Genomic DNA, 10,632 nt, shown 5'->3' with positions numbered 1-10,632 from the left:
TTTCTGTGAGAAACCCTAATGGAGAAGGGACACATTTTTGGGAAAGGTTAGACCATCTATTAAATCAGGCACATTCAATCTTAGCTAATCAGGGTTTTGGCTCCTGGTGCACACAAGCACGCATGCACACACACACACACACACACACACATACACACACACACACACACACACACACACATACACACGCACACACACACACACACACACACACACACACACACACACACACACACACACACACATACACACACACACACACACACACACACACACACACACACGCACACGCACACACACACACACACACACGCACACACACACACACACACGCACACATACACACAACCCAGTGTTGTGGATTTAGGTGTCAGAGTAACCCCGCTGACTCACAGGCTCTCTCAGTCTCAGGAGTCTAATGTTCTCCTCGATAAACACAACACAGATATGCTGGCAACCCACACTGTATAACACTACATAACTGATAGATAAAACCATCCACTCATCTCTGCCCTCACACGCGATCAGACACAGATGCATCATGCCAGAAAAATAGATACTCTTTTGTTCCCTGAGTGGATAACAATGGTCTCTCTGTCTCCCAGGCGTAGACAAGGCAAGAATATAAACAATGCCTTATAAGAAGTGGGTCATGCAGGCAGGCCGGCAGGCCGGCAGGCCCTGTGGCTAGAGGATCGTATGATGGCCAAGCCCCTAAGTGGTGTGGTATGGTGTACAGGGGCTTAGTGAGAGCCTTGTAGGGTTGGACACTGGTGGGAGATGCCAATTCATCTACCATCAGATTAACATGACAGGGAGAGCAGCAGAGGAACCAATTCTACTGTAAGACATGCTGTTTACTCTGTTGACGGTCATGTAGTGGCATGTATGTTTATGTATTATAATCAGAATCAATGGATGTGGTTCGAACGAAAATAAGAGAACTGAACGTAGCCACAGAAATTAGTACGATACATGTGTGTGACAGGGGACGACAACATTTGAAGCTACAGAAGAAAAATAGACAATATATATGCAGTACCAGTCAAAAGTTTGGACACACCTTCTCATTCAATGGTTTTTCTTTATTTTTTTTAAATTATTTTCCAGATTGTAGATTGTAATGTTGTAATATTGAAGACATCAAAACTATGAAGGAACACATATGGAATTATGTCGGAAATAAAAAAGTGTTAAACAAACCAGAATATGTTTTATATTTTAGATTCTTCAAAGTAGCCACCTTTTGCTTTGATGACAGCTTTGCACACTCTTAGCAAAGTGTGTCCAAACCTTTGACTGGTACTGTACATATATTGTAAATATCAGTAAAATGGTGGGATGGGTTAGCAATCTGCTGGCCGCCATGGAGAAGAGGGTGAGAAAATAAATGGTGCATAGGACTAACCTCCTATGACTCCTTAGAAGTACTGCTTGTCACAAACAACTGTGAGATCGAAGAAACAAGATGGGAGCGAGGTATGAGAGGAAGAGGAATAAAAGAAATTAGTAACATAATCCACGGGGCGGGGGAGGGGGGGGCGGGGGGGGGTGAAAAGAAATGGGATTGGATTATATTCTGTTGCATCACAGCCTCTGAAAGGGCCCCTCAGATCAAAGGCGGCAGAGATTTTCAGCAGGAGAATAATATTGAGATGCATTATTGAAGCTATGGACCACGCCAAGAGAGGAGGCAGGCTGGGGGTGTGTGGGGGGTATTTGGTGAGGTGGTATTTGGTATCATAACCTGGGCACACGGTAGTCAGGCCCATTCACTGGGACTGTGTAACCCAACCTGCCGCTGCCCCCACCCCACCCCAACCCCCACATAGTGTCTGCATTTGTTTGAATCCGAGGCATAGGCGTTACAATAAAGCCAATCTGGAAATGGGATCGCTCCATGACTGATAGTAATTACTGGCTGTCTACACTATTAATAATTTAATGTAATTTCAGATAGAGCTTTCCAGAGAGAGAGAGAGAATGAGAGAGAGAGGGGGGGAGAGAGAGAGAGAGAGAGAGAGAGAGAGAGAGAGAGAGAATAGGGATGGGGGGTGATGGTGTGACTGACTTGCAAAGTGCTTTGTACAGACTGTTCCTCACAATCCAGTTCAGTACCAGAAAATGAGTCCAACATTGGAACGCTACTTCCCTTGATATGGGTCGGACTAAAAGAGAGTAGAAAACAACATTAGCATATCCTTATCTTCCTAAACTGAACACTGATAGGTCGGCAGGGTGTCTAGTACGCTGCCAAGAGCGGTAGGTAATCCCCTCCAAATGTTTGATAGAGCAGAGACTTTCACAATAGGGGCTTAGGGATAATGCCCCCTTAGGCGCCAATGGTCGGGTGGGGTTAAAAGGTCAGCACAGGATCATGGGCCTCATGCTGAGAGTTGGCCAAGTTCAAGGGGCAAAAGCACTTGATTGGTGTGGCTACACTACTTTCTCCCTCCTGGAAAGACTGAGACATAAGCTACATTTCAATATATACACTAGCTTGAAACACAGACTATAGTGTACGCACGCACGCACGCACGCACGCACGCACGCACGCACGCACGCACGCACACACAATCAGAGCCAGGGATTACCAGGTGACAGGTCATGTGTTAAATCCCTGGTGGTTGTCGCGGTCAGATGACCTACCCAGCTGGTTGTGGTGTGGTCAGGCAGACGTGTAGGACAGCACGCTCGACATTATGACCTCAATCCGAGGCAGCGCGAGGCAGGGAGCCAACCCTGGTGTAGCAGAAGACTTTGAATGTGTGTTTGGCAGTGAAATGGGGAGTGATGTACATTACGCCACATGCTGATGACTGACGACTGAGATTTGAATACATTTGCATTGGCAAATTGAAAAGGTGTTTTTTTTTTTTTTATACGGTTGAGGATGAATGCATGCGACAACATGAAACAACATGAAATTAGAAGATGCAAATCTTGTCTTATCTCGTGGAATGGGATCTGTTTAAATGCATCCCTGGAAGAGGCAGTTTCTTCAGCAAACAAATTACTTCACATTTCAATGCTACATTGACACCATGCATGTTGCTTATTTTGTAGTGACACATTTTGCATATTCTGTAGCTCTTGTGTGAGAAAAGGATATCCAACCCACAGGATTTAATAGTTAACACCATAAACACATTCCAAAAGCATGCACAATATCCAAATGGGTAAACTGTATCCCACGCCTGCGAAAAAATAAAATGTAAACTTTTATTAATCAGAATCAGTGTTTGTTATTGTGCAGGGAGCCATACTCCATCACCATAACAGCTGTGATTAGCCTGCATAGCCAGGGGGGGTAATGTTACTGTTAGTGTTGGTTCCTCATGGCTTGTTACAAATCACTGGCTCTCGTTGGAAAGAGGAGTCTGGTAGCAACACCAGGAGAAAGAGTGAGAGAAAGAGAAAGGTAATATGAAGCTGTGAAGCTGAATTGCTGTTGATGTAATTAATCACATGTGGTAATTATTTGGTCAGTAACTGAATATAGTTTTTTTTTTTGTTCTTGTAATTCATCAAGTCAGCTTCAATGTGTGTTTCTGAGTGTGAACTGGCAGTGTGCAGGGCAGGAGTACTATTGTACCGGATGAGTCCCATTGAAACACAGAGGTACTTACTGATCTGACATGATAGAATTGGTCAAAGCAAGTTTCCCACTGGATTGCTTTTACCAATCAAGAGTCAGTTATTCCTTCCTTGTTGATCATTCTAGTTGGTGAGTTGGCATCTGTTAAACACACCCACTGTGAAGGTGCTTAGTTGAGGTACTGCGGGTTTGAGCTTCCTGTGAATTTCCATGTCAAGCAGCTTGTCAGTGAAGTAAGGAGCTTAGCCCTTGAACCTAGCCATAGCACTAGCCTGCTAACCATAGTGCACTCACAGCTAGTTGGTCCTAGCCCTCAGATTTCAACACAAGCCATTTAGACTTGTTGCTAGGCAATCTTTTTCTCTTGAGTCGGCATCTTAAGTTTCACTACCATAATATGTGTATGTGATAATAACAGTGTGGACTGTGGTTATTTATTTAGTACTTTTCAAATATTTGCTACACTACTACACTTCAAATAACACCTCTGGGACACTAATTAGTTGCTGACCTGAGGTATACTGGCGTGGCGTACAGCTACGTTGTTATGTTAGCACTGAGGCTAAATGGTATTTGCTTATTCTCTTTCTTTTGTGTATGAGCCGAGCCTAGACAGGTTTTTTTTCTAAGGACACAGAGGAGAGGACATATATAAAATAGCTACATAGGGTGTTCCTTGATGACAAGTCTGCTACATATTGCGAAATAAATACAACCATTTCACTTCCAATATCTTCCACTCACCAAACGTTTCACTTGTCATTCTGGAGAGGAAATGATCCTTGAAGCCCATTATAATAATTATAACTTCTTTCACTGCCCTATGGGTCTCAACTGTCATGTGAAAGGTTTGAAAACAACATCAAATGCAGTGACACGCCATAGCTCACAACTTGAGAGCGGCAATAAAAAAACACACTTGGCATGACTTTGTGTTGCTTGGAGCCTAAAATCTCCCCAGAGGCTGGAGGAATTCCACTTCACCTGGAAAGAGCTACGGTATGCAACAGTCATCAAAGGCAGTTAAGAAGAGACCCACATCTGGTGTATCTTAACTATTTCTTGTTTAACCTATCAGCTGTATCTTCTATAGGGGTGAAGATAACAACAGTAAAGTAGGGCTGTTGATTGGAATTGCTTTCACTTTGATGAACTAGAGTGATGTTTGACCCTTAACCACTTGATTTACTGTTGCAGACATTGTACCAGGAACGTGCAGAAGGGAATTTTCCTTCACTGATGATTCCCTGACTTGGCATGAACAACAGTACGTGTCTGTGGTACAGTACGTGTCTGTGGTACGTCTCGTCTTGTTCCTTAGTTTGTTTGTCTGTGTTTCATGTTCTAAATTTATTGTTTCCTTTTTTTGTGTGTCTCTCACCTTGTCTCTCGTTCTAGACCCTTCACAACTTGCCCTTGTGTGTTTCCCGCCTGTGTGATCATCTACCCCGCCCTGATTGGATTCACCTGTTCCTCATCATCATTCCCTGAGTTTGTCTTTGTACCTTGTGTCAAGCGTTCCAGTGATTTTTCCATGTGTTGAGTATTCCTGGTTATTTTGATCTCTGATAGTGTTTCTAACTTTGCTTTTTGCCTACCCCTTTTCGGATTATCTGCCTGAGTTTTTTAACTGCCTACCTGTGTACCGAACCTTTTTTGATAGTAAAGGCAATTCTATTGGATTTAAGTTTTTAAATTCATGCATTTGAGTCCTCTGCCTAAGCACTCCAGCCATTACAGTCTGTCAATCATCAAAGACAGTTTAAAGGAAACTATTCCCACAGTTTCTAACTGTTTAACTATTTCTCTGGTTCACCCTATAAGTCTCTGCTCTATACATGTTATGTTAGACCCTTGATTTAATGTATATGTTACATTATGTTATTTAATGAGATATGTTACAAGGAACTTTTCTTCCCTTTTAGATATCTGTTGTTGATAAGTGGTTTAGTGAAACAAATCATTTCCATCCTTGAGCTTTTCAGGAACATTTTGCATTGAGTTGCTCTTATGCCTGTATAATAACAATAGAAACCATTATTATATTAACTTGTTACTTACAGTAGTAATTAGGTAATTGCATAATAGAGTTACACAGTTGTTATTGTGACACAAGGGAAATAAGGACTCTTCAAATCCATTGTGGAAGTTCACACTCTTACCGTACCATGCAAATAAAAAACAATTATTAAACATGTTAATACAATGTTGTTAATAGGCTTATTATAGTGTTACTACACAGGTATTGTGTCGCTACCTTTTCAAAGGCACGCATACCATTTCAATTGCAGAGGAAGTCCAATGTAATATAAAAATAAAGCACTTTTAATATTCATGGTTGATTTTTCACAGACAATGAGCATAGGGTTCAGAGATACCAGGTTCACCATGTGAGGTGAATGCAGGATTAAGTAAGTAGGTGTGGTGTGTACCTGTGGAGGCTGGTGGAGGTAGAAAGCTGAGGATGGAGTGAGGACGTGCCCATCCATGCAATGGAATGTATGCAATGGAATGAAGGAAGGAATGGTATGAAACTGTGTACCATTCCGAACTCCATTCCATACATTACAATGAGCCTGTCCTCTGAATTCTGCTTCCATCAGCCTCCCCTGGTGAGTACCAAAGGAGCAGCCTTCACATAAAGTCATGACAAAACAAAAGCCTCACACGAAACCCAGTACAGACCGAGGAAAATGAAGAATACCGAGAACATCGCGAAAAAATTAGCAATTGATTCGTGCGGTGGTAGAATGGCATTAAGAGATTCTGCAACACACCAGCATAAACAGAATGTTGTACTGTAAACCTAATGTACATAATCAGCACAAGTGACATAAGATGTTTGCTATTGTACTTCTAACACCTGAGAAAGATGACATGGATTGTATGGTGTGTATTTGTGTGTCTACAGTGTAGGATTGTTACTTTCGATTGTGTGACATAGGGCTGGTTTCCCAGATGCAGATTTAGTCTAATACTAGACTAAAATGTAAATTCAATTGAAAATGTGATTTAGTCTAGGACTAGTCTGAGAAACTGGCCCATTGTGGACTACATTATACCAGGGAGCCCCTGGAGACAACCAAACAGGCTAGTTGATATTCACCACAATCCATCTTTCACAATGTTATAGTGGATACTGTACCATAGAAGTATAATTACATTGACACAGTGTAAGCTTTGCAAATGCAAAAACTGGAGAGCATAAAAAACATTGTTTATACACTTATCAAACATCCAGATTTGGGGAATTTTTTACTATTATATCACCTCTTTTTTTTTGTTTCACCTTTTTTTATGCTTCAGTTTTGTTTCGGTATGATTACTTACCAATTAATGTTTGGTACGTTTATAGAGTAATTACTAGTAATTAAAATCATGTTTTCTCTTTTCATGTCTATTTAAAGTTTTTGATATAAAGTTATAAAGCATTTCATATGTACAATATATACACATTGAACCTTTTTTTAAACTTTATAAGCGATGTCCTTTTTAAGGATGAAAGTCCACACTCTTTACATATAGAGAGTATTGTAAACAGTTTGTGTAAACAATGGTGTTATAGTCTTTGCAGTGGGAATGTCATATTATATGTTTGAAATCTCCATGAGTTTTCTATCCACCGCTTGCAAGTCACCGTTCATTTTTAACGGTATCTCTACCTCCACTCTTTTCTTTTTGTGTTTTTTCACCTTTTTACAGCATATATATGAAGTCAATGTGATGACCATGAAGAGGAGTCCTAAGCAGGTGATGGAGAGAGCTAAGAGGACAGGCTGACAAGGGAACAGTTCCTGTCTCTCCGGTTTCTTTGTCAGCTGACCCACAGAAGCCGGAGAGACAGGCTTCTCCTCTATCTCGATCGCCGCCTCCCTGGTAAGGAGACTCTGGATGTAGCTCTCGTTGCTCACCGTCTCATTAACGAACAGATTAACCATAATCATGGAGTGGAGCGGTTCTGGTTGACCGTGGTCGCTGACTTTGACCAGTAGGCTATAGAGGCCACGGTCGCTCAACTCTCTCTTCAACGTGATGTTCCCTGTGTCCGGGTCAATGTCGAATGACCCAGGCTCCCCTCCTTTCCTCTTGATGATGCTGTAGGCGATAACGGCGTTCATGCCTGTGTCCTTGTCCACAGCGTAGACCTCTGTGATGGACGTTCCTGGGAGCGTGGAGGGTAGAACCAACATGTAAGACTGGTTGGACTGGGGGAACAGCACGATTGGCGGGTTGTCGTTCACGTCCAATAGGAGCACTGTCACCATCGTGACGCAGGAGAGGGCGGGCTCGCCGCCGTCGATGGCCTCGATCCAGAGATAATAGGTCCCCTGCTGCTCGCGGTCCAGGGGGGTTCTGGCCCTCAGCGCCCCCCGTCCGGCGTCGATGACAAAGATATCGCTGCCGTTGAGGATGGACAGAGCCACCCAGCCATTCTCCCCGGCGTCTGCATCCGTTACAGAGAGAACTCCGATCTCACCGAATCCCGGGAAATTCTCCGGGATGAAGAAGGTGAAGTCCTTGTTGATGAAACGCGGGCTGTTGTCATTGCGGTCCTGCACAGTGATGACCACGGTTGCGATTGACTCCTTCCGTGGGGTCCCACGGTCCACCGCCCTGACCATGAACCTGAATGTCTCCTTCTCCTCGCGGTCGAGTGACGTGGACACGGTCATGACACCGGTCACTCTATCTAAAACAAAGACAGAGGGTGCGTCTGCGCCCAGTAGGTAGATGACCTCTCCTCTATTCTCGCTGTCCTCGTCTGTGGCCTGTAGCTGGGTCAGGAACGTGTTGGGAGGGTTGTTCTCCTCTACTGCAATATCAATGAGAGACTGCTTAAAAACAGGTGCGTTATCATTCTCATCCATCACCTGGACTTTAATGAAGGTCTTTATGACCAGCCCACGTGTGTTCTTAGCCACCACAGTCAGCTCATAGTCCTGTCTCTGCTCATAGTCCAGTGGCTCAGTGGTTTCCAGTAGATACTCGTTTTGAAACAGCTTGTAGGGGGTCAGCCTGAATGGACCGGACCCCTCCAACTTACAGTCCACTTGCCTCTGATCCGTGTTTTTAATTGTGAAAAAAGCTATGGGTGAAAACGCTGGCTCCGACTCCTTCATGGTCACCACGCCGTCTTTCTCCGCCGCGATGTAGCGCGGTATGACGGCCGGTGGACCCATCACAACTCTGATGATGTGTATTGTCACCGTGGCAACGGCGGGTATGCACCCAGGGCCATTGGCGAGGACAGTGAGTTTGTAGAATTTACTCGTGCTGGTGTCTATCTTCCCGGCCAGTTTGATCACCCCCGTGAATTTGTCTAAATGGAACAGTCCTCTAGTGTCCCCTGGCACACGTTCACTGTAAGCGTAGGTGATCTGGGCATTAGCTCCCATGTCGGGATCAAAAGCATGCAGCCGCGCCAGATGGGCCCCTTTAGTTGTATTCCCATAGAGAGTGACATTGATCTGCGACTCTGTGAACTGTGGGCAGTTGTCGTTAACATCCGTGATTAGAATCCTCAGAGTAGCTGTTCCCAGGAGAGGAGGAGTCCCGCCGTCCTCTGCAATGATATCAGTCACATACTCGCTCTGCCTCTCTCTGTCCAGCGTATCCGTGACGATGAGGAAAGGTGTCAGCTCGCCCCCCTCGTTCTCCTCCACGTCCAGCGTAAACACCCCAAAGTCGTTAACCAGCCAGTACGTCTGCACCCCGTGGTGTCCGAGGTCGGGATCGACTGCCGATTGCTCCACTGCGTAACGAGCGTTGACCTGAGCGTTCTCAGGGACTGACACACGGATCTCGTCCAGTGGGAACCGCGGCCTGTTGTCGTTAACATCCTCCACAAAGATCTTGACCTTGACCAGCTGGAAGTACTGTTGGGGCAGAACAAACACGTCCAGGGAGAGAACACATCCCTGGCCGTCGGAGGTGTCGGGGCACAGAGCTTCCCTGTCGATCTGCCTGGCAGACGTGTAGAGCTCCCCTGTGGTGCTGTTTAGGTTCACATACTGCTCAATCATCTTCTTTTGTGGCAGATTGAATAAAAGAGGGGGATCAAGGGACAAATCCAACTTTAAGTCTGCTCCGATGGCCCCTATGAGGGTCCCCCGAGGTAATCCTTCTTTTATCTTATAGACGAGCTCTTTTGCTTGGCTGAAATTTGCAAAACAGGAGAGAGGGCTGGTGTAAAGCAGGAGAATGCACAAACCCTGGAATAAATGATAATAGAGATATTACAGTTTAACAAATCAGCTGCAAGCGGGATAAAAATAAAAGACAACACACAAGGTTTCATTCTAATTCAACAATTTCACACAGCATCAGCGAGAACAAACAGAAATACTTAATTGACTACTCAATTGAAATACTAAATGTGCATGAATTCAAAACAATAAGAACAATATCATTTAAATATAATTTAGTTTTTCTGAACAGCCACTTTTCCATCAAATACCTTATTTTCTCTTATTTATTGTTTTTTACGTATTCACAGAACAGCTGATAGTATACAGTATACTGTATAATACAAACACAGCAGATGGATTGAAAATGATAATTCCTCATCAATTGCATAACATTATCTACCATTACCAAGCCACTTAACAACCCACAAACCCTTCTGACATTTGCATTTCTGACATTTGCACAACTAAGGTTTTAGTTTTAACACACAGGATTTCAGAGTATCAGCAACAAAGACTTTAATCTATATTCCACTTACCCATATAACTCCTCTCATACCAAGACTAGGACCTGTCTTGTTGACCATGTTTTTTCTTCGTTCAACCATTGCACCTATAGGCTGGAGAGTGAGACCTATAGTTTCTTAAGCATTTTGTGTGCTGATCAGGGCAGACCTCTGCTGAGTGCTTTGCTTCTCTGCTTTCTGAACTGAACAAGTCATTCATCCCAGCACAGGCTCTAAACACGCCCACATATGCAGATTAAACCCCTGTAGCCAGCCAATGATGGCAGTTCTGAGTCTCGCCCTATTTTGAGTGATTCTGGGCATATGTGAGTGTTTGTATGAG

The 10,632-nt window shown here is 43.9% G+C and overlaps 1 protein-coding gene across 2 annotated transcripts; it reads right to left on the bottom strand.

Moving 5' to 3' along the window:
* Nucleotides 1–5,691: 5,691 nt before the first annotated feature.
* Nucleotides 5,692–10,421, bottom strand: pcdh20 (protocadherin 20). Of its 2 annotated transcripts, none has more exons than XM_083691146.1 (2): nt 10,323–10,421; nt 5,692–9,810 (listed from the first exon to the last, which is right to left on the bottom strand). In XM_083691146.1, the coding sequence occupies exons 1-2, from the start codon at nt 10,389–10,391 to the stop codon at nt 7,186–7,188; spliced, it is 2,694 nt and encodes an 897-aa protein (XP_083547272.1). In that variant the 5' UTR covers nt 10,392–10,421; the 3' UTR covers nt 5,692–7,185. The 2 variants fall into 2 exon arrangements, with proteins under 2 accessions (XP_083547272.1, XP_083547273.1); XM_083691147.1 differs by having other exon boundaries at nt 5,692–9,754.
* Between the last annotated feature and the right edge of the window lie 211 nt (nt 10,422–10,632).

This window comes from Argentina silus, assembly GCF_951799395.1.
Source record: "Argentina silus genome assembly, chromosome: 19".
In the NCBI taxonomy this organism is placed as follows: Eukaryota; Metazoa; Chordata; class Actinopteri; order Argentiniformes; family Argentinidae; genus Argentina; species Argentina silus.
Note: the sequence above shows the minus strand (reverse complement) of the source record. Positions and strands in the feature narration are given on the sequence as shown.